This window comes from Mus caroli, unplaced genomic scaffold (genome assembly GCF_978045245.1).
Source record: "Mus caroli unplaced genomic scaffold, Mus_caroli_1 scaffold_10, whole genome shotgun sequence".
Taxonomy (NCBI): domain Eukaryota; kingdom Metazoa; phylum Chordata; class Mammalia; order Rodentia; family Muridae; genus Mus; species Mus caroli.
In genome coordinates, this window is record NW_028227265.1 from 81,591,448 (window position 1) to 81,616,430 (window position 24,983).

At 42.4% G+C, this 24,983-nt stretch overlaps 1 protein-coding gene across 6 annotated transcripts in view; it reads left to right on the top strand.

The window, feature by feature from the left end:
- The window catches only part of Tenm3 (teneurin transmembrane protein 3), a 623,557-nt gene that overhangs the window by 152,176 nt on the left and 446,398 nt on the right, over window positions 1-24,983 (top strand). For all 6 annotated transcript variants that reach the window (XM_029480774.2, XM_029480777.2, XM_029480775.2 and 3 more), the window contains exon 2: window positions 15,038-15,350. In XM_029480774.2, the coding sequence (XP_029336634.1) occupies window positions 15,119-15,350 (232 nt within the window). In that variant the 5' untranslated portion in view covers window positions 15,038-15,118. The remainder of the gene's footprint in view (window positions 1-15,037; window positions 15,351-24,983) is intronic.

Sequence of the window (24,983 nt, forward strand, 5' to 3'; positions counted from 1 at the left end):
ATATAAAGCCCAGAAGTCAACCTCAGATGTTATCATCAAGAACCTTTTGAGATAGGATCTCTCACTAAACCCTGAGTCTACCAGTTAGTCCAGACGCCCATTAGTTAGCAAACCCCATGGGTTCCACTGGCTTCATTCCCCTAGCACTGGGATGACAAGCTTGGGCCACTATACCCAGCATTTTTATGTGGATTCTGGGACTCGAACCCAAGTCCCCTTCCTTATAAGCAAGCAATTTGTCAGCAGTTCCCAGGAGGGGTTCCTTCAGATTTTTGTGACCACTTAGGCTCTCAGACTGAATCCAAAGTCCTTTTGAAACCCTGGAGTAACTCTACCATGGGCTTTTCCATTCCCTTAGAGATACTGACTTCAAGGAGAAAAGTGTTTTGGGGGAATCTGTTCATATATTTCTCTTTCCTCCACTGGACCACATTACATTGAGGGACTATGTTTCACTCAACACTGGACCCTGCTTCTCCCTCCCTGGGAGTCTGTGAAGAAGGTGCCATTTGTTTGGGCTGGGGCTTTTCAGACTGAGATCAAAACTGTCCTGTAGGCAGTAGACAGAATGCATGTTTATTACAGCAATTTTGCCTGTGGGTTACCGAGGCATGAATAACAGCAGTTATCCTTTATTCTCCAAGTACTTGTGGGTAGTTATCAGGTATCCACCTAGTTGTTACTAAAATAAACCTAACATAGCTCTTTGAATCCAGAGCCTCTTAATCAGCTTTATGGCTGCCCTTGAAAGCCCCTTCAGTGTTTGCCTACCGCCTTCTGCAACCAAGACATAAATATTTGGATAACGTTATATATGAAATCATTTTGAAATTATTCATATGGAGACTGTGCTCTCCACCTCGTTCTGTGGAGGAATTTCTGAATAAGCGCATAAAAATTCACAACTAAAATTCCATTCAAGAATTTTAGCAAAATACCAGTTTCCTTCTGCGTGTCTTAATTCCTTGCTGTCTGACTTCGGTAACTGAGCTTGGATCCATTTTTAATCCACCTAGTGCCCTCGGGTGACTAATGTGGATGTTCCTCTTACACATGGGACAAAGTTCTTGACCTAATGATAGTAGCTGGATTTTATCAAGCATGCATATGCCAACCACCACACTAAACACCTTGAATTTATTTTAATCTCATCTAATCTTCATGGTCTGTCTACAAGAAGGCTGTTAGTGTGTGCCTGCTAGGAAATTAAATATAGGAGACAGAGCCTTAGAGACTTTATGCAACCACTTAAGGCCACATGTCTCATCAGTGGTAAATAGTGAGAGCTAGACTTTACACATGAGTTTGTATTGTTGAAACTCCTGCACTGTCTTGTTCTTTACGCTTATATCAGTATAGATATTTTTAGTTGAAAAAAATGCAGGCTAGGAACATATTGTTTCCGAATCTGTTTCTAAATCGTATTTCTGTCTCTGAGGTCTGTTTCTTCTTTATAGACTGCAATGGCAGGCAGTCTTTCTCCAGAAATGTAAACAAGCTCCAAGTTTACAGCCTCCCAGATTAGTAACAGCAATGAAATGAAATAGGCTCGCAGCCAGTGGCCTTATCAGATGTCCCGGGACTGACCTTACCGGCACGAATTAGGTCACAGGTCCACTCCTGTGCAATCACTGACACTGAGTGTCAGGGCCACATGAACCGACTCCCTCATCTCCACTGAGGGAAACACAGGTTTGCAAGGAGGATTCCAGTGACCATGAGGAACCCCATGAGCGCAGCCTGTCCCCATGGATAACTGGACCACATGGAGTGGAAGACAACTAAAGAGAATTGGGCCCATGTCTCCATCTGAAACATATAATACGATACATACCATTGCCCCTTTATTTTTAGAGGAGCAGCTTGGAAATGTTTTCAGTATATTCAAGTGTCTTGTTGGCCTTGGATTCTTTTCCTTACTCCTCCGTTGAGTTTCATTTGGTTTTTATTTTTGCTTCCCCCGTACTGGGTTCTCAGCAGATTTAAATATGACGGTATTTTCAATAGGACATGATTGTTAACAGTGGGTCTCTTGATATCCTGAATCGATTTGTTAAAACTCTTTGCTGTTCCCTGCAGTCCCCCTTTCTTTCTGTCTGCTTTGTTTGTTTTTATTTATTGGTTTGTTGTTGTTGTTGTTGAATGTTACTGTTTGTCTTTTTGAGACAGCGTCACCTTAAGTAGGCTTTCCTGGGACTTTCTTAGTAGCTGAGTTTCACCTTGAACTTATATTTCCAATGTAAGCCTCTTGAGTATTGGCGTTGTTCGTGGGGTTTTCATTGTTTAATTCTCCTGCTTGTTCTAAGGTTTTGATGTGAAGGCAGTGACTGAGGATACAGGTGTGATGGCTAGGAATGAAATTCAATCTATAAAGTGGAACCAAGAAAATCTAAATTTGATCCCCAGAACCTATGGGAAAAAAAGCCAGGCGTGGTGATGTGTGCTTTTATAGTCCTGTCCCTGGAGAGGCACAAATAGGTGACGGCCTGCGTGTCCCTGGCCAGCTAGCCTAGCCATCATGGTAAGTCCCAGGCAACTGAGAGACCCTGTCTCAAAATAAAACAGTAAATGGCACCCAGCGAACAATGGTTGAAGCTGTTCACAGGCTTCCATACATATACACACATGCACACTCAAACATATGCACATGGGCCAACACATACACACTCACCCGTACACACATGCAGCAGCACATACATACTCATACACATTCACAAACACTTATACATACACATGCACACACTCACACTCATAGACATATAAATCCAGAGACACAAAAAGATTTGGAATAATGAGGAATGGGTTCAAATTCTGATCAGCTGCTGTCTGTATGATCTTGGGCAAGTCAATTAATCCCTTTTGGTCCTAGCTCTCTTCTATGAAGTGGGATTTATAATTCTTAGCAAGATTATTGTAAGGGTTAAGTGAGGGCATACATGTAGAGCACCTGCCATATTTTAAGCACTCAATAAATAACCAAGATAGAAATTAATAATTCACCAGGAGCTTTTCTGGCCACTCTTAAGGAAAGGACTCTGCGCAGCAATTAGGGAAATGACATCAACTCTTTATCTCAGAAGCCCTTTCCAACTGTCACCAGGCCCATCAGATGGGACTTTAAGTCATGGATAGCTCCAGCCATTTTTAAACCATCTAGAAGGCCAGCTTGTCTTTTTCTCTACAACCTAAGGTTTGGATTCGGGTTCCTGTGGTTTATTGACAGCATTGAAATAAAGAAAGAGTAAGATACTTGAGTGTGAGCCCCAGTGTGGCCACAATGGTGGCTGGACTTGAGACTTTGTCTTAGCGCTATTCATTTTATTTCCTGTTCCTTAAAACTGGTAATTCAAAATCTCTACATACAAAATACTTAGTGTGGGAGCTTTCCGTGAATGGGTGTCATTTTTCCATCTTGTGTTTGACTATAGCTGACACATCTACCCAGACCATTCATTCCTTTGAAGTTGGAAGGGCCTCCTCCAACCAAACAAACACAACTGCAACAGTATCAAGCTGTCTGGTTTCTTTGTTTCTTTGTTTCTTTGTTTGCTCTTTGTTTTACATGGTGAGCATAAGAGGCCATTTTGTTGCCACAATGTTACATATATGACACATAGATATGTTCCTTACTTATTCCTTCAGACCAGATCTGATTACTCCCAGAATTTTGGGTGTTGTTGTTGTTGTTGTTGTTGTTGTTTTTCAAGACAGGGTTTCTCTGTGTAGCCCTGGTTGTCCTGGAACTCACTCTGTACACCAGGCTGGCCTGGAACTCGGAGATCCGCCTGCCTCTGCCTCTCAAGGGCTGGGATTAAAGGCTTGCACCACCACCGGTTTACTCCTGGAAGTTTAAGGGCCAGGCTCACATTGAAGCACGGATGAAGACAATAGGAACCTCTATAGCAAGAACTGCAGCTTACTCGGGTGATAGGGCTATGCAGGTAGATACGATGAATGGGTTTGGTTGGTCCAGGCAAGCTGATAGTCAGGAATCTTACTTACACTTTACTCTAAAGGTCTCCAAGCTAGGAAGACTTCCTTTGCCTCACTTCCTTTGGATTCCTGAGTGGACTTCCCGTTTGTTCTAAGTGGAGAGATTACGAGCTCCCCGAAGCCACATTTTTGCAGGCATGCATAACTACCGACATGTTGATGATATCTATTAAATATTCCTTTTTATAGTTTTTATCAGAAAAAAATCTCTTAAATACACAATCATGCCCCCCTCCCCGCCAAAATCCTTTTTAAATTTGTTTTAAAATGATAGAAGAAAACACTCCTGTTTTGCATTACTGAATAAATAAACCACATTATCTGGGTTGGGTTTTTTTTTGGTTTTGTTTTTTTGTTGTTGTTTTTTTCTTTTTGGACCATTTCAGTTTCTGTTTCCATTTACTGATAAATATTTTTGAAAGATTTTTAAAAACAATTAGATGAGAATTAAGCTACTTTTCTTAGTGCCTAAGGCACTGTTCTATATAATTTCCAATTAAAACTTTTTTCCATATTCACTTCTATTATGAAGCTATTTTAGTATACTGTTCCTATTTATTTCATTATCCAAATATATGTATCTGCTGTCTTTGTGAAAAACAGGAAGGATAGTTTTGAGTTATTTTTTTAAATCAGCTTCCTATTTATTATTTTTAAAATAAAGGCATGAACACTGATAATATGTTAAGGAAATGCGCTATAAGGCTATACATGTTAAATACATATACACATGCTTGCACATACACAGATGCATAGAAAACCAAACAGCAAAATGTTAAGGGGCAGAATTATCTTCTTGGTTTATCTGGAGGCTTTTTGTTGGTTTTGTTTATTTGTTTGTTTTAGTTTCTACGAGGAACAAGATTTATATGCTCAATGCGTGATTTCAATCACGCAAACAGGAGGAGGGCGTTGAGCAGCGTTTGGGATGGCAACCTCTTCTCTAGGTCCCGGAGGATGCTCTGTGTTCAGTTGCTCTAGCACAGATCCTGGTACCCAACTCCTTCTCCTCTCTAGTGTGGAGCCTGTTACAGTCAGGCCAGCATCACTGCTGAGCCCCTGGCCAACCTGCTCACTTTTCTAAGTCCATGCTGCTGACTTAGACACATTTCAGCTTTACCTCTTCCGGTGCCTGGACGTCTTCAGGAAGCTCAGCCACCGTGATTTCCTGTTTCCTCGCCTGTCCCTTTACTCCAGCTTCTAAGAACTTTCTAAACTGAGTAACAGCTCTGCAAGGGTTATAGGATCCTGTGGGAGCTTAGTGGAGCTGCTTCAGGTACCCTTCAAAGCCTGCTGTTTCTCTTTGGGGCCCTTCCACACTCATGCCGGGCCAGGCTCTTCTCTTGGACCCATTGGCATTTGTGTGCCAAACCCTTGCAGCCTCTGTTTTCTGGGGGTTCTGTGTTATTCTGCCTTAGCCTTTCACTGTGACTTGCTCTCTTGTGCTCAAGCTAAATCTGATTTCTCCTGTGGGTCTTACTAAATGTCAGTTACTTATACATTCATCTGTTCATTCATTCAGTCACTCACTCCATTTGTTTATTTCAGAAGAGTCTAGTTTTGGTCTGTGATCTCAATTAGATCTCTTCGTCCATTCTCTTGCTCCGTAATAGAACTTTTGAGAGGCTGTATGTGAAAGTTTTCTTGGGTCACCCTTTCTTTGGCTTTCATTTCCAATGAAAGGGCAAAAGGCCTGAGTCTTGTCTGTGTCTCCATCCCCAGCGCTTCTTGCCATGCCTTGCAAGTGATAAGTGTTCTCTGTATGTATGAAAAGTATGTAAAGAAATCACTGATCGATATGTCTACCTGGGTCAGACCTAGATCCACCGTAATCCTCTGCATTACTCCAGCCTATTACTCTATCTAGTCTTGTTTGGTTTTTATTTGTTTGTTTCTTATCTTTTGTTTATTTTGTCATCTGGCCTGAGCCTGCCTAGTGAATGTTATGATGAAATCATTTCCATCAGATGTGGTTGTTGATATCTTCAGGCTAGGTTTTTCCTTTATCATCCCTTTATGTTTAACATTTGTGTTTGTTTTTAACAGTCCTGGGGATCTAACCAGGTCTAATTATCTGCTTCTATCATCTTCGTGTCTTAGAACATGTTCATTGGGCACAGCATCAAATTGCATCCTGCTTTTGAAATCCAATGTGGAACCTTCCTGGTTTGTAGTGTGGACTGTGTGGACCACTTTTTATTTAACATAGTTATTGAATTAGTTATGTTTATGTCTACCATATTGACTCGTTTAAAAGTTCCGCTGTGTCTTTGTTAATATCTTCCTCATCTTCTGTCTTCTTTATTACTTCATTGTTTTATTGAGTTTATCAACTCAGCGATCTTTTCCTGGCTTCTGAGTTACAACTCTTTGCCTTGTTAGTTTAGAGGTTCAGAATGTACAGTGTATGCCTTTTATATAAGAGTTTACCATTAGTTAATAGTAAGCCATTTTGTGTGCAGTATAAAAAGCTCACAACCTGCTTCTGAAACCCTTCTCTATGCTACTGATGCAGAAAATTTCAGCCACACATATTATGGACCCTGAAAGAGAGCGCTATTTTCTTGGTTCAAATAGTCACCAAGCTTCCAAAGATTTAAACCATATCATATATTTCTCCACATACTAAAGAGTGCCACTTGTTATTTTTTGATTAGTGCACATCTCTGCTTCTATGCCTGCTTCCCACTGCATGGCCTCCTTTAGATTTTTCTGTCAAAGAGTCTAATGGTGATTGGCTCTTGTGTATATGAAAAGTGCATCTATTTGAGTTTAGATTTGGAAATATTTCCATTGGGCATGGAATTCTAGATGACTTACTTCTTGTTCCCTTTCCGTGCTTTAACATGTGGGGCCCTCCTGTCTGCCTGCTCACGTTACCTTCATTGAGATGCTTTCACAAGAGCCACAGTCTTCTTTTCTCTGCTCTTAAAGGTATCTCTTTACGACTTATGGGACTGGTCAGCTTTCCCCGTGACTAACTGCACTGGTGTGGATTGCTTCCCATTTCTTCTGCTTGGGACTTGTTGACTTTCTGGGATCTGTACATTTGCTGTGCTTAGCAAATTTGAAATGTTTATGCTTATTCCTTTTTCTTCGAATATCGTCTGCCCTCCTGTTTGTCCTGTTCTTCGGGGATCTGTCATCCCACTGACCTCTGAACCCTGCCGCCACACTGACCTCTTCCTGTTGTTCTGCATCTCTGTAACGACTGGCTCATTGATCCACTTATCAGTCCATTAGCTTTTTTTTTTATGACATTGTCGCTTCCCTTTCCCACTTTGCTGCCCCTTCGTTTTGTGACATCTAATTCACCATTGCTCATCTTAGACATTGCAGCGCCCCTCTCTGGGTTTGATTACAGTCTTCGTTTTCTATCCTCTATGACGACTTCAATTTCAGACATATGGGACACAGTTATAATACTTGCTGGGTTAGTTAACTCTTCTGCTGCTGTGAAAAGGCACCATGACCTAGGTAGCGTAGAGAGGGAAGAGTTGATTTGGTGCTTCCGGCTCCAGAGGGATAAGAGTCCATCACTATTCTGACAGGGAACTGTGATAGCAGGTAGGCATGGTAACTGGAGTTGGTGGCTGAGAGCCAAGGACTCACAGCCCCACCCACAAACAGGAAACAGAGAGGGAGCACTGGAAACTGAACATGACTTTTCAAACTCGTAAGCCCCCCCAGTGACGTACTTCCTCCAGCAAGTCCACGCCCACCCCAATGACTTATTTCCTCCAGCAAGGCCACACTTTTTAAAACCCATTCGAACAGTTTTACTAACTGGACAGCAAGTGCTCAGATGCCCAGGTTCATGAGGAACATCTCATTCAAACTACTCGCCGGCCTTCATATTCATGTCTAATAATTCGAGCATCTCTGTCAGCTCTGCATCCAGTTGGTTGCCTTTCTTCATTATTTCTCTGCTCCTTCACATACACGCATAAGAAGCATTGAGGATTTTATCTTGTTCGATGATATATACTTTATTTATTTATTTATTTATTTATTTATTTATTTATTTTTACAATATTCTCTAGCCTTGTGAGAGTGCAGTTAAGCTATTTGAAAGCAGCTGTTCGTGGGTGGTCTTGTTTTTTTAAGATTGACGAGCTGAGACTAGAATTGTCTTTGTTTCATGCCTTCATTCCACACCAAACTGAAACCTCATTTCCCCAAGTCCGTGGCCCAGTGCAGACTGGGGCTCTTGCAGAGGGCTGCTGTAATCGCTGGCACACTTAGGTGAGCTCTGGATGCTTTGGTCTGGAAGTAGAGGTAGTCCTGCCCTGGCAATATACATATAGTCTGGACACATGTTAGTGATGAACTGGATACTATAGGCGTTTAGTAGGCAGAGGCTAGGAACACCCTAATAAGGGTCACACTAAAGAATAGTGCCTCCAAGAAGGAGTTTTCTTTCTTCTAAGATGTCAGTGGTCCCGGGGATGAGAGCAAGTCCATCATTCTTCAGATGAGGACTTGCCTTAGGTGTTATTGCTTTCAAGCGAGCTCTTCACGCAAATACGGTTAGTCTTACTCTGCTCCAGGCTAAGGATGAACCCTCTGCAGATAATAGGGATTCAGTCTTCCTGCACTTCTTTGTTCCTCCAGTGTGGCACCCTAAAATTTTTCCCCAACTTTCTATTAGACTGACCTGTGTTGCTAGGAAGTCTGCCACTCTCCCACAGCTTCCTCTCTGGGTACAGGATTGACCAGGGTTCTGTTGTTTTTAGGGGTAGGTGGTCACTGCTCTTTCTTGCTTGGTATCAGTGACTTAAAAACTTCTTTTCTCCGTCATTTTGCTCTTGGTGGTTTTGGACGCCCTTAATTCTGGAAATCTGGAGGCTCCGTCAGGATAGCAAATCAAGGCAACCTGAGAGATTCTATCACAAAGCAATCAAACAGAAAAACATGCAAACAAGGGAACAGCAGAAACTTTATCTAGTTTTTATTATTTTAGCATATTTGGTTTTGACTGTGTGTATTTGATCTGTATGTATGTGCTATGTGTATGTTATTCCTTTTGGAGCCAGATGATGGCACCAGACTCCGAGGAACTGGAGTTACAAGCGGTTATGAGTGTTCATATGGGTGCTAGATACAGAACCCAGGTTCCTCCGCAAAAACAGCAAGAACTCTTATCTGCTGAAGTGCGTCTCCAGCTCCAACCTTTGTCCTTTTAGACAGGAGAGTAAATTTAGTTCCTGAGACTTGTCTAGCAAGTAAGAAAGAGATAGCTTATATAACTGTTATCTAATATCTTTATTAACTGTCATATTTAAAGAAAACACCTTAAGTGGTGCTGACCCTCTCAGTCCTAGAAACTCACCACCTGAATCCTCTCAGCAGCAGTCACTTCTGTGACTTACAGTGACTCCCTGCTCTTGGGTCGCCTTTCATACTTCCTTGTGTTTTTGGTGAGCCAATCTGTTTCTTCTGTGGGAAACTGGAAAATTTGAAATGATCAATACACATAAATTTAACATTACCAAGAAAGTTACCATAATATGACTTTATTTTTATACGTAATTATTTCAATTCTTTGGTTTATGAGTTTGCCTCAGGAAACACCATTTTCTCCAAGAGGAACAATAAAAATTGATTTTTCTCTTGTGTTCAATTGCTATTAATCTAGTCAATAAAAAGAAATACTTCAAAATGTATGCAATACAGGAAGTTATGTATGCAGTTGATTAACATAACTGGTAATTCATAAATGCTAACTTATTAAGGAAATGTGAATTATAACAAAAAAGGTGAAAATTTCTCGCTGTTGTGTATCAGTGACTTAATTTAAATCTTTAAACTATTAGGGCGATAAATTAGTGTTTTGCCCAAAATCTACTTATTCTTAGCGTAAGTTTTTCAACTGTAATGAAAATAGGCAGGCATCCTATGCTCATGGGCCATCAAGGTAACATTTACTCCTCTGTAGTTCTTACACAAGGTAGATGTCAGAGTAAGCGTGAGTGACTTAGACCAGCAGGTCCTTTACCTTTGGGGTATTCATGTTCATTCTTTTAAATCTCAGCTCTTGGAATTTTAGAAGTATAGCTGATTTTTCGCATGTCAGTGATAGGTCAACATTATAATCATTGGCATCAATAGTTTTAAAAAATACAGAAACTCCAATTAAAATTTGGTTAGTTTGATCAGAATATAAAGTAAATAAATAAATTAGTGGAAAAAAATCAGGTTAGATTCTAAATGTAGAATTTGGGGGGTATTACTATTGTTGTTGTTGTTGTTGTTGTTGTTTTGAGACAAGGTTTCTCTGTATAACTTCCCTGGCTGTCCTGGACTTCACTTTGTAGAACAGGCTGGCCTGGAACTTACAGAGATTCACCTGCCTCTAGCTCCCGGATGCTAGGATTAAAGGCATGCACCACCACTAACTGGCTTATTATCATTTTTATTAAGAATATGATTTTATTAAGTTCAATTTTCTGCCTGGTTCAAAGTATGTTTATACACTATATCCAAGGGATGGAGAAATAGCAGCATGGTAAGAGCATTCATTTGCTGCTCTTGTAGAAGACTAGAGGTTGGTGCCCAACACCCACATGGGGCTACTCACTACAGCCTGGAACTCCTGCTCCAGAAAAGATTTGACGCCATCTCCTGGTGTCTGTGGTTACCTATCTGTGTGTGCACACATGCACATAGACACACACACACACATACACGCCATAAATAAATAGGTAATAAAAGAAGTCTTTAAGTATTGTGTCTGCAGTAGAAGTTGTGGTGACCCTCATCAGTGTCCATAAAGCTGGAGCTGCCTGCCTGTTCATTCGTTTGTTTAGTCAAACCTTTCAAAGTCCAGATACTCCTTCGCTGCTTGCTGATGCACTATAACCCCAACAAACCCAGTGTGAAATGGAGATTTCCTAAGCTGTAATACTCCAGGGATATTAAAGCCACTTAACATCCTAGCAGAGAATATGGTCCTTCCTGCACCTCTGTGACTTTAAGGACTGAGCCCCATGGTGGCTGCCCAGCATGACAAGAGGCCTTCTACCACAAGCCACTAGCCCATCAAAAAGCTCAAAGTTCAAATAGCATCTACTGAACGTACATTGCTTTGGTGTCATCATGGGTAGTCAGAAAACCAATGTAGATCCATTCTGTCAAGATGTCTGTACTGAGAAACAAGTAGCTTAGTAGTGTAGATATTTTAAGTGCAGCTGCAACTTCCAAAGGACTATCATTTGTAACTGCCTTGTTTTTCAAGGAGGTAATGGAAATTAGCTGTATCCATCTAATGTTGTTCTCACATCACTTCACTAAAAAAAAAAAAAACACTCTGGGTTCACTCGCTTAGCAATAGCTTCATTTCTGAAAGGCTACACCTCCCGCCCCAGTTCGTTAAAGTTCTTTGTGTGGAGTCTGCCCACAGTGACCTTATCCTTTGTGAGAGACCTGCGGTCACTATCAAAGGATGCCAACAGTCTAGAGCCTCTCAAACACTTGCATGTCTTAATCTTCCCCTTCTCAGCCTTGAGTGGAGGCGATAACCCAGGAAATGGTGTTTGAAATCATATTGAACTCATTGGCTTCCATCAGACACTTGTCAGTAGTCACAGGCATTACAGTGTCAATTAGATCCTCAAAGAGCCTGAACTATGCACAAAAGCAGAATGAGCGATACAAAGAACTTTGCATTGTTTTGAGTGTTCAAGATCAGATTGCCTGCGTCTTTGATAGCATGTGTGATTTATCTTGATTTATCTTGGCAACTTAGAATGGCCTTGCAAATAAAACTTAGTTATCTTGTGTTACAAATGACCTATGATGTTAGAGTACTGGCTGGACATGGTGGTGCACTGTCTGGTGACCCATATGCGTGGGTCAGCATACAAAAATCTGAGACACAGGATCACAAGTTCAAGGACAGCCTGGCCCAAAGAGCATAGCAGAATCCCTACTCCCCCCACCCCTGGGAAAAAAGTTAACTGGGAACAAAAAGTTCTAGACCTCTCTGCCCACTAATGGAAAAACAGACAAAGAACAGGCTCTGAAAGAGAGGTTGGGAAATAACTCTATAGTATGATACTTCCCTACCATTCCCAAGGCCCTGGGTTGGTTTCAAGCACCATAAAACAAAACTAAAGTTACCTTGAATGCTAATAGCTTAACATTTCATTGATGTACCAGTACCACAACGTTTCTTATTTTTGTGATAGTACACTCATGTTACCATATCAAAGAACTGTGAGTACCTAGTCTATAAGAGTATAAAACTGCATCATGAAAATTACAAAGAGCATCCTGTTTACAATTAAAAGTCAACAAAAGTTGAAACATCATGCTTTGGGTTGTGGATTTTGCTGAACGCCATCATTATGAATGCTAATCTTTAAACAGATATCAACTTAGGGTGAGAAGCAGAAGTTTGGCAACACCCTAGAATTCCAAACGTCTTTTCCTGGAAATGCTTGAATTATATTTTCTGGTCAATTAAAAGGCTTTTTGATGACCATTTAATTTTGAGAATCTATATAGCCTTTCCTCCAAAGAGCCAAACACTAGTTTAGAAAGGAACTTCATTTTGAACTTAAGATATATTTATTCAGTGTCTCAAATAATGAAATTATAGCAATGTAATTTAAAGATCATTAAGGCCAATTATAATGTCTTTTTCTTAAGATTCCAAAAATCAGGCCACTGGTCACTGTAACAAAGAATCAGCATTTTAATGGGCTTAGCAGACCAGTTGGTTTTAATAAACAGAGAAGGGCTGCTAAGAAAAAGAAAAAAGGAAAACAGCAAAAGCAAAAAGCAATGACCAGTCATTGGGAAATTATGTTTCCTGTAAGGTGAGAAGAAAAAGAGAAACGGATTGGCCAGCAATTTCTTTCAGGTTACTTTTCATTGGAAATATAGCTATGAGTGAGTCTGTGGTTAACACTGATGGAGACTGGCTCCTTCAATGAGCTTGGAGGAGCTTCACTCTCGCATGGTTAGAGGATAATTCCATGGTTTTTAGCTCTGAACCCTAGCAGGCATGGCTCATTTGGAGCCCAGTGTAGGAGCCTGGTCCACGTTATAACCTCCTGTAATTTCTATTTAGCATCCCCACTGGGAAGCATGTGACTGTTTCACTCGCTAAATGGAGGCTCCGTTTAAGCAGTAACATGTTTTGTTCCGTCCCAGGTCCTCTGGGAAGGCATTCAGTAAATGGTTCCCTAAAATAACGTTTGTTTCGTTACAATAATAAAAATAAGGAAACTCATTAATTTTCTTATAGTCTCTGTCACTTTGTCTTAAGTTCTTTTTTTCATATTAAGCTGAAAGGAAAGCTACAATAAAAATTTCAGGTGTTATTAAGAACCATTCGAAGACTCCGCAAGGAAGTCATGGAGTAGTGAATTAGAAGAGTCAATGAAAAATATTACGTTAAAAAAATACGGTCACGATAAAGGAAAAAAACGATGGCAAAAATCACGATTCTCTTTGACCAGTATGAAATATTCGTCATTACTTCGAATGGCCTGGCTCATTGCAGAACCTGCATGTAGAGACCCATTTGAGGAAAGCCCTGATTGGTCATCTGCGTAGCGGGACTTGTAATTTGTTTGAAGAAAGGGCTTGGAGGAGTATCCCAAAAGTTTCTAAGCAAACACGGTGGGGTTCTGTGATCACTCCATCCCAGAGCTTTGCCCCACGTTCAGTAACTTGGTGGAAGGCAGAACTGAAAGAGAGGTCTAGGACCTATTGTGGTAAGCTGGAAGAAGGAAGAGTGGCTGACAACTCGACGTGGGCAATTCTGGGGCCACGAGACTCCACGCGGGCAGTGTATTAAAGAGCTGTGTGATCTGTCTAATGGTAGTGGATGGCGACGAGGTGGAGAGACCATTTCTCACAGAGCATCTCCATGGAAGATAATGCAAGCCGTGGCCGGAAGGATCCAGAAGCAAAGAGAGGACCCGGGGCTAGCCAGGAGTCTGTTTCAACTTGGTTGTGGAATCGCTGGGATCAAAAGTACCCTGAGGAAAAGTAGGGTTGGGGTGGGGCGATCGCACTGAGGACTGAAGAGGAGGCTCCAAGGAAAAAGGTTAAAAAGGAAGGACAGAGTGAGACACAACGGAGGGGCATAGAATGCCAATTCGCCCTGGGCGCTCTCCATCTTCCAGGTTGCAGCAGAAACCCGAACCTGCTCCGTACTGTCCAGCAAACTGGGAAGCAGAGCTGCTAAGCAAAGAAACACAGCTTGCCCTGCTCCGTCTAATGGAATCTTGCTATCGGCAGTTACGGGGAAGAAAAGAAAGAAAGTGCCCCCATCAAATTAGCCACTTGAATTGCCTTAAGTGTCAGGGTAGCACTGGTGAAGAGCACATGCCAGGGAGGGAAATCAGGGCATTTAACGAGAGGGGTATGAGAGGGGCGCCAGCTCTTTCCACAGTTGAAGACATTTAGCTCCTTAACGCATGGAAATTAACCTCTGAAAGCAAAAGTCTTTGTAAAAAAAGGAAAAAAAAAAAAAAAGAAAGAAAGAAAAAGAATAAACTATTCAATTCATTTGATGAGGTCCCCGCTGTAAGAATCTCCCAGTTTCCCAATTTGTTCCTATGCTTTAAAGAGAAGAAAATAATAATAATAACTTTTTTTTTTTTGCCGGGGTGGGAGGGTTAAGGAAAAGAAAGGCGATTTATTTGCAAAAGAGGTACATGCTATGGGCAAAAACTTTTCCACAATGGAAAACTGAACAAACCGTTGACGCCAGGTTTTTTAGCGGGTTTCTATAGTGTTGTTTAAGCTCGAGATTAATTTCTATGTTGTATTCATGTGTGCGTTTCTTAGGGGTGGGGGGAGAGGAATCTTGTAACGTATTTAATGTAACACAGAGCAGGACTGTGTCTCACCTGTCGGTGTTACAGACTATGTTAATAGAAGAATCTTAGGGCTATTGATTTCATGTTGAAAGTGGGATTCCAGCTAGCAAAGCTTTTGTTGAGCCCATCCTCAGCTAAGAAGGCCAGCGAGGAGTCAGTCTGCGGATGCTTTCGCTGACGTCATGCCAACCTTTTTCTCTTCGCAGAAAGGCCCGTGAGAGCTGAACTCTGAGCGCTGAAGTTCTAAGAAGCCGGACCGATGTGCACAGAGAAGGAATGAAGGAAGTATGGATGTGAAGGAACGCAGGCCTTACTGCTCCTTGACCAAGAGCAGACGGGAAAAGGAACGGCGCTATACAAACTCGTCCGCGGACAATGAGGAGTGTAGGGTCCCCACGCAGAAGTCCTATAGTTCCAGTGAAACCTTGAAAGCTTTCGATCATGATTCTTCACGGCTGCTTTATGGAAACAGAGTAAAGGATTTGGTCCACAGAGAAGCCGACGAGTATACTAGACAAGGTAGGTGCCCACCCGCTCCGTTCTTAACTTAAGAGGTGCCCCGGGGTTTCAAGCCCTAGAGAAAGAGAACATTTCTTTGTCCTGGCTACTGGTTCTGATTTAGAGATACCAAACGGGTCACAGAGTATATCAAATGGGAGGTAGAAAGCCACCCATGAGACATGGGTTCACAGACCCGGGTACTGACACACGTGGATACACATGATACATGTGTGACAGTGATAGTTTCACACATGATCAAAGTTTCAAGTTTTTCTTAGTTGAATGAACACTCACAAACACTGCTTTTAGAGTTAAGACTGGTATAAGGGAAGCAGGTATTGAGGGGGGAGGGGGGAACCCTCATAAAAACCTCCTAAGAATAGGCTTAGGATTCTAGATTACGTCACTATACCAGCCCTCCACTGGTGTCTAGCATAAGCAAGAGTGAGCCACAGAAGGGTTCCCTTGTCTTCCTCCCATGCAACCTCAGACCTTAACACAATCTGGTTTCCCATAATTCAATGGCTTGGTCATTTGCATATATTTCGTGACCATTTCTACATTCCCTTTTCCTGTCTCCCTGTCTTACCAGTGAAAGTGACCCCTGTAACTTTAGTTTGCCATCCTAGAATGACTGGTTCTCAAAGTGTAGACAAGAGTTTGTCCTAGATAAAGGCATGCAGTTAGTTGTATGTTGTTTTGTTTAGTATTGAAATGTGGCCAAGATTTCTCGAGTAAAAGTCAAACCTTCTTCCATGTTCATTTCAAAGTCCATTGGATTAGTGTCCCTTGGCTAATTTAACTGGGGAAACTAGAAAAAAATGGAAGTTTAGTAATAAATGATATGAGTGTGTGTGCTTCCAGTCACCTCCCTGGCAAAGTCACTAAAGGAGTTGACATTAGGGTGGGGAAAACCCAAGACCCTTTAAAAAAAGATGAGAGTGCAGGACATCTGTCACTCACAATTCTAAAACTTTCCCATGATTCCTTTCTCCTCCACATTACCAGAGCAGCCATCCTACAAAAACTGAGAGGGTTTTCATTTGTCCAAGTCAGTTCGTAGTCTAAAATAAATTAATTTGATTTCCTCAAGGGTAATCCCCATCAAAAGCACGCTCTACTAAATGATGGTATGAAATCTCATGAAGAGGGAAAAGATAGCTTCAGGTTTTTAACTCGTTTTGAGGGAGATACAGAACACATATGGCTGTATACTCTTGGTAAGTCAGGGAACATTTATATGATTTGTATATATACCAGATAATAAAGAATGCTGAACCTAAGCTTTCCTCTCACAACCTCTGCACAGCTGGAAGACATTATCAACATACACTTTTCACCGTTTTTTAAAAGTAGACAATGAGTGTCATCTGAAACCTAAATGAAGTCTTACTTTATATATACATATACACATACACATACATATGCCATCATATACATATACCACCATACACATATATATACACATACACATATAATATGCATATACATATACATTAAAAATAGCTGTTTGGTGCCATGTTGTGGGGAGAGCAGCCTTACATTGTTGAGCACGATTAGGAGACAAGTCAATGGAACATGTGGCACGAAGCATCCGCGAGGCTCATCCCCACCCCAAGCTGGCATTTCGTTTTTTGGCAGAGCGGAGGATGCTTAAACAGGTTAAAAATAGCTCACTTGAATTTTCACCTCCTAGGCAGTGCTAATCCAGCGCAGGCTGTTGTTGACGGCATTGGCGACACCATCTGTGGAAGCCACTAAACCAGAGTTCTTAGGGTTCCAAGGAGAACCATTCTCGTCAGCCCCTTGCGAGCCGGGGAGCTAGCAAAGGTGAAAGGGAGCCAGGCGGAAGATGGAGGCCTCTCATCTGGATTTCAATGTAGGGATGGGGTGAGGGGCAGGTTATGAGCGGAAGAGACAGGAAGAGCCAAAGAGCAAGTGCTTAGACCTGGTAGGACTCACTGCTCAGGCCTGTGAATTCAAATTCATTAGAAGCATCAGTGGGCTATGCAGCTAATTCTTGCTCATGTGTACCTGTGCGTACCATGCCCTAGGGTAGCAAGTGTGCTGTGGGTAGTCACCTGATGGAGGCCCCACACAATCTCACCCAGATGGTCAGGTTTGGAGAGGCCCACGGCTAGCTCTTCCCCATGAGACTGTCCTGGAGGGGAACCTTTGAACTTCTAGCCTCTAGAGTTTCGCCCCAGAGCTCTGTGCGGGTCCAAAAAACGAAAAAAGAAAACAAGAATAAAAAAAAATGCCACTTGTTTTATGACAGTGGATTTTCCCCAGTTTTCCATTACAATGTGATGGTTTGGGTAGAGAGGAGTGAGCTCATGCAAGCCATGGATAGGAAATAAAGTTGATCTGATTTTCTCATGTGGATGAAGATTAGCACTAGGAAAACCTTGTGAACACACACTCTCTTATTCTCTCTGTCTTTCTCTCTCTCTCTCTCTCTCTCTCTCTCTCTCTCTCTCTCTCTCTCTCTCTGTGTGTGTGTGTGTGTGTGTGTGTGTGTGTGTATGAGTGTGTGTGTGTTGTGTTCCTGTGAAAGCCAAAGGTTGACATCCAGCAAAAGTGCATTTTTCATGGGTGTTGGCATCTGAACCCAGGACCTAATTAATGCTTTCACACCAAGTGAGCCCCGTCTGTGGTCCAGACTTCTTTCTTGTCTTCCTCGCTGTGGCAGGATTGGTAGGTGTAGCAGAGAAACAAGCCTGCTACCAAATGATGTTTTTCTTGAGCAAGCACAATGGAAAACCCTCCCAGGCTTTCTTTTGCTTTGAGCCTAACTAATGTCAGTCTTTCCTTACTGACTATTATACTGTGGGATTAATTATTTAATTGACAAAATGTGCTTCCTGCCACTGCTCCTGACAGCACACACACACACACAATAAAAATGAAAGATTAACAATATTAACAGTAGCCAGAGATCCTTGAAACAGCTCCAAAGTAGCATGCTAGTTTAGCTCCTCTGCAGAGTTTTAAAACAGGGTGTTCCTTAGATCCTGTGTCCCTATACCTTCAAGGACACTGGAAAATGCCACGTCACCTGCCAGAAGGACTAAGTAGAGACCCCCGTTGATGCAATTACATGGGGACCTCATAATGGAGAAACCTAGGGGTTTTATTTTTATCAACAGATTTTTCTTTCCTGGCCTGTCATCACATTTGATTTTAATCAGATTTTTTTATGGCTTCACTGACTGGCAGGTGACTCCCGTTAATTACATGTTATATTTAGATCCTGTAAAGCTGGGGTGAGTTCAGTGTCACAGTCATGGGCAAGTGGACTAGATCTTACACAGATCTCTCCCTCCCCCCCAACTCTGTCTTTCTGTCTGTTTGTCTCTCCATCTCTCTCCTTCTCTGACTCCATCCCTCTCTCCCTTCCCCCCTCCCTCCTTCACTACCTCTATCCCTCCCTCTATTCCTCAGTCTCCCCCTTTATCCCTTTCTCCCTCCTTCTCTGTTTCTCCCTCTCTCCCTTCCTCTTTCCCTCCCTCTCTCTGTTTCTCCCACTCTCCCTTCCTGTCTCCCTCCCTCTCTCTGTTTCTCTCTCTCTCTCTCTCTCTCTCTCTCTCTCTCTCTCTCTCTCTCTCTCTCTCTCTCTCTCATCTATTTCCATTTCTCTCCCTCCCTGCCTCTCCCTCTCTATTCCTTTAAATCCCCTGAGGGTTTTTTTCGGGGGGGGCTGTGCATCAGAAGAAACTTCTCTTTCTGCAGCCCTGCTGGCTGTAGGTGTGAGGGGTTTGGAGTAACCATGACACACATTCCGAATTCTTAAATACTATTTTCTTTTATTCCTCTTTGAAGAGAATTTATCTCATCAGGTCAGAGACACATTTCTCATAAAACAGCTGTCTCCCATCAGCCCACAGTCTTGAAGAAGGAATAAAATAGAGGGTTTATTTTTTTTCATCATGCTAAAGCTGTCTGTGCTATGTGCATATATGTCTTTGGTATTCCTGACCAGACAAGAACAGATACCAACTCCAACATGGAATATTGGTTCTAGGGTTGAAATTTGAAAGGCACTTTCTCTAAGACTAAGAAAACTTTTGTTCTCTGACCAATAATAATTCTATAAAGATCCCTGCCCCCAATTCCTCACCCAGAAACAGCCCAAAGCCTAAGTGGTGTGAACTTTACAATTTTAAAATACACAGACAAAGTTACTGTGTGCTTTTTAATTTTTACAATGGCCACAGAGAGGAAAGTTAGCAGCGGCAACACCACATCTGTGCTGCTGCATCACTGAAGTCAAAACTGGAACTCGATTTGTAAAGGAGGGAAACGGGAGAGGCAGATAGAAGCCAGGCTCTGAAGGGGTGCTAAGTGTGACTCAGCCCAGGTGTCCCAGCTGTGCGGCTCCACCCTCAGAAACTCGTCCCTTTGGGACTTGGCTTTCCCTTTAGTCTTATCACCATCCAGTTCTCAGTGCCTCTGCTCCTGCAAACGTGCAGCATTACCTCAGCCATGGTTAGTCCAGGTTCAGTTCATGCATGCTTTGGGAAGTTCTGCTGGTGAGAGGTGAGAAGGAAGAGGAGGAAAGAGGAAGGAATCCTGGGTAGGCTCTTGCCAGAGATAAGCCTTTCTCTGCAGTGCCAAGGCTAAGATTAGCATGGTTAGTCAAGCGCTAGGCCACCTAGCCTACGCCATCTTTTATGTAGAATTCTGCCCCTGGTCAATGAAGAAACAAAAGAACACTAGAAGAGTAACCGGGGCTCCCTGTAAATGTGTGCCCAGGATTCTGGCATAATAGTGGCTTGAATGATTCCCTCTTCTACCACCCTCCCAACCTGACTGTGCTGAGTGATGGCCACTGATCCACGGTGCCAATGGGATGAAGAAACTCTTAGGGTCCCAAAGGACCAGGCAAAGGCAGGGACTCTTTATCTTTGTCACATGAGAGTTCAGAATGGGGAAAGACCAGAAAGAACGCTGCTGTCATTTTGGGGTTCCAGACAGAGACTGGTCTGCCTCTGAAATCAGACCTACATAAATGAGTGTCTGCTCACAGGGACACCTGCTCTCTTGTCCCCTCAGGGAGAAGGGAAACCTAAGCAAGGTTCTTTCTCCACTCCTGGTAGAATGTAAATGCCAGTATAGAGATCTGCTTCAGAGACCAGAAAGTCCTGTTCATAGCACAGAGTAGGACTTCCCGTGGTTTCTCACAGGACCCCAGGAAAACAGCATGTTTAATGGTACCCGGTGCTCAGTGGTACCCAGCACACAGTCATCAGGATTAAGAGGCAAAGAAGCAGAACCGAAGGCTTCTGAGAAAAAAAGGACAGAGGAGATAAGAGAGAATGATATGAACTAAAGTGGAGAACTGTGGGGCCTGAGAAATGGCTCATCATGGAGAGCCTGTGCTATGCTGGCAGGGTCTCAGCTGATTCTCAGCGCCCACACTGGGCAGCTTACAACCGCAGGTTGCTCTACCTCCAGGGCATCCCAGGCCTCCAGCTTCCTTGGGCACCTGAACTCATAGGCAACATATCCACCCAGACTCACATTATACATATACATATACATTTAAGTATATGTAATAAGAAACACCTACAGAAACCTGTACCAGTAAAATTAGAACCAACGAAAGCAATGGTAGTCAAGTACTAGAGGGACAATAACCCACATAATCACTATTTAGAAACCCAGAACTAAGCTAGCCTGGGGAGATGGCTCACAGGAGAGCATATGCTTTGGCCCTGAATTTAATTCTCAGGACCAAAATTAAAATATAAACAGGTAAGATAAAATAAATAATTTGTCGAAGAAAAGAGTATACATCGTCTTAGTTCAAATCCAAACTAATGATTTGAAATGACAAAGAAAATTAATGCCCAAAACAGAAAACAAAATTCAGATAGGCACACACACACACCAGCACCACACACCATGCACACACCCCACACATTCACCACACACACATACACCAGACACACCACACATACCACACACACATACACAGACACACATACCACACATACACCACACACACACAAACCATGCACACACACCACACATACACCACACACACACCCCACATGTTACATAAGAAACACACAAGCCACACATATGAATGACACACAAGCATAGCCAGGAAAAAAAATGCTTCAGTCTTAAAGATATTTTATTATTTTCTAGGAAGACAAAAGCAATCTGATTTTCTTCGTCTTTACAAAAATAAGATTATATGAATTTCTAATGTGCAAAATAGAAATTACAAAAGACTGAAATAATGCTTTATGAGATAAATGACAACCCGGGGTCCTGTACAAGTGGTTGATAATGTAAAAAAGGAGGATGGATTTCCTCACCCATCACTAAGTTTGTAACCACAGCCATTCTAACAGAAGACTGGCCAATCAGAGAAGACCTTGCACATATATTCTTTGTCGTGGGACCTTATATAAAGAAGCGGGAATTCAGGGCACAGGTGAAGGTGTATGGCTATGCTTAGATTCGACAGAGAGGTAGATAACATTATAGAATATTGCCTATATGGATATAGAGATTAAAAATAATCCCCCAGCTCAATTTCTTGAAGCTCTGGCACTGTGAATCCACGGGACAGACAGTGAACAGACCACCAGGAGAAAAGGCACATTAGTGTGCGTCAACACGTCGGCCTGGGATTCACATAGAGGTGGAACACTGGAGATGAGCCAGAGAGTCCACAGCACATGCTAGGTCTCAGAACAGGGAGTTCAGGGCAGCCTTGTGCCTTCTGGAGAAGGGCTGTGTGCCTTGGTGACCTGCTTCATGGAAGAGGGCTAAGGGAGAGTGGCTGCTTTTTACCAGAGATTCAGGGCAACAGATGGTCTCTGGGGTCCCAAAGGTCTAGGCTTCACTATGCTTCTCAGCATAACACCTAAAGAAATAAGTACAGGGGGGAAAAAGACATTGAGTCAATGCACGCATTAGGAAGAATAGGGGGAAGGGGGTTCTAGTGAACCCCCAAATCCATCTTTGGAGAACTAACATGAGCTTTTTAGTTTTAAAGGGAGGAAGAATTGTGACAGGGAACCAGGAAGGATGCTTAAGTAACTAGTGCTGATCTAGCTGTGGTCTGGTTGATCGCTGACTTGGTTCTAGTTCTGCAAGGTGTTCCAAACAAGTTCTTTGCTTGAGTGGACATCCTGTTTCTCAGGAGACTAATTCTCCTCCCTGTTAAAGCCTTGTCATGGTAGATAATTGTTCTCATCCGATGAGGACATCTCTCCCTCTGGGCTCTGCCGTTTCTGGATTCCACTGCAGTTTCAGGGCAGTGATTGTTATGGGGATCTCTCTCCGGCAGCTTGTCCTTTATCCGGTCTTTGTGATGTCCATTAAAAGAATTCAGATGAGACCGAGTATAATGTAAAAGACAGAGATTGTAACGTGAAAGTACAAGACACTCTAAATTAAACATTCTGAGTGGCCAGTAGCCAAGGAAATCATTGAGGAAGAAGGTACTCTCTCTCCTGGGGTGAGCGTGGCCAAAACCCAAGGGGACCTTTCCGAGTGGGGCAGGGGTGGGGGACTGGGGACAGTCTCCTGTGATGAGTGGACAACAGCCAAGGGTAGCTCTCTGCTGACTTACATTTGAGGCAGACTTGATGCTATTTCTTAAGTTGTTAAACAGAGAGCTTTCTGGGAGGGCATCTTCCCGGCCAGTTGATTAACAGGCCCACTTGGATTAAGTCTTAAGGGAGAGGGCCACCGTACTTATTTATTCTTTGTCTGGGTCTCTTGCTAGATAGTAGTCTTCTCTTCTTCGTGACCCAAGGCTAGAGATACAATTCAGACCTTGTGCTTTTTAAATTCTTTTTATCAAAGTCCTTCAGTTTTTGTTCCTGGTTTGGCATAGGACTATACATCTTAATGCAAGAGTCCATTCTCCAAAACCTTCAATGTCACTAATGTCTGACTAGTTTAGGTGTCTTCTGGAGAACTAGACTTAGACGTTATAAAACAATGGTTGTAAAAAAAAAAATAGATGACTGTCTAAGAGGCCTGGGTTACTCTTGTCTTATCTCTGTGCCTTCAGCCTTGAGGGATGGAGATAGGCTAGGGCTTGTTAACTCCTAGGGAGACAATCCTTGAGCGATTAACGTGACTAGGTGGAGAGATAAGCTGGCGCCCAAAGCAAAGGAAACCCATGCAAAATGAAGACGAGATGGCAGGCTCCCATCCTGTTTTGAAGGTACATTGTTGGCCCAAGTCAAGAGTAAATGTTCTCTTGAAAACACAGTTGCTAGCTGTGTATTATAACTCTTTTGCTTCCACCATTTTCTCAAATGCCAAAGGGCCGTATCCAAGATAACACATCCTGAATCTCATCATACATATCAGCCAGATGTGGTAGCTCAGCGCCCACAATCCCAGCTCTAGGGAGGCTGAAGTGAGAGGAACATGATGCAGTTAAAGCTAACTTGGGCTGCGAGCCATTCATCTGTCAGGGAAGTGGTACGTAGTATTTAGGGTAGGTAAAGATTGAGAGGCTGTGTCAACACTGTGGGCCATCATATCCGAGAAGAGACAGCAAATCGAGGAACCAGGAAAGGACAAGAGGAAAATTCACATGGTGATTGCAGGTGGTGAAGGAGATGGGGACCAGATTCCAGGAAGATAAGGCTGGGTGCAACTAAAGGTGTTCAAGATTCTCTGTGAACTCCAATGGTTGTGGGAGAGCCAAGGAGTTCCACAATCCCATCTCATCTGAGAGGAAGGAGGGAGTGCCTTAAGAAACAGAGCTTTCTCAGAGCGAAATAATTGCTATCTCGCATTCATGTAATAATGAAAAACATGTATTTGAATATGAATGCCAGGAGAGGAAGGTGATCATTAAGGAGATGAGAAAGCACAATAGACCTACCTAATTAGCAGGGGGGAAAGGGGAAGGAACAGCAATCTGGCCAAATTAGCAAAAACAGCTCCCAGGAAAAGGAGGGAAACAGGGAAAGTCATGAATAGTCATAAAGCAAGATGGAAGGAGTCAAGTCTGCAGCACGCATTGTATGAAATATAAATGTTCAGAACTTTGACATAAGCTGTTCACCCGGTTCATAAACGTTATTGATATTCAGAAGGAACACGCTTAAAATGCTTTCTAAAAAGCATTTTAGAAAAATAGAGGCCAAGTAAATGCAGGCAACAAGCAAAATAAGGGTGGCTTTGTTAATATCTATAAAGATAGAAGTTATTATTAAAAATTTTTAATAGGAATGGGGGAGCTCTGAGATAGAGTAGTTACATAGAGCCTGTGTGGGGCACACAGTTTCAAACACAACCGAGCAACAAAAGACATCGTGTGTAGAAGAGGCGCACACTCTTCTACTGAATGAATTAGCTAGTTAAAGTTTAGTATTGGAAAAAAAGAAACACCGTTAAAACACACTTACAACGTGACGTTTCAGATTGGCTTCTTCAGAATCAGCCAGATCTAAAATAAAAAGTAAGAGATCCAGCTGGTTGACAGTGTATATGGGTAACCCCCTAGAACTCAGGATGCTGGACCAGGCAGATCATGAGTCCCTGTGCAGTCTGGAATTCAGAGCGCAGAGCAAGACCTCCCTCTTTAGCTACATTATGTATATGGACAGAGATTACAATGCTGAATAGATATGATTCAGTTACAGTATTATGGGATAATTTCAG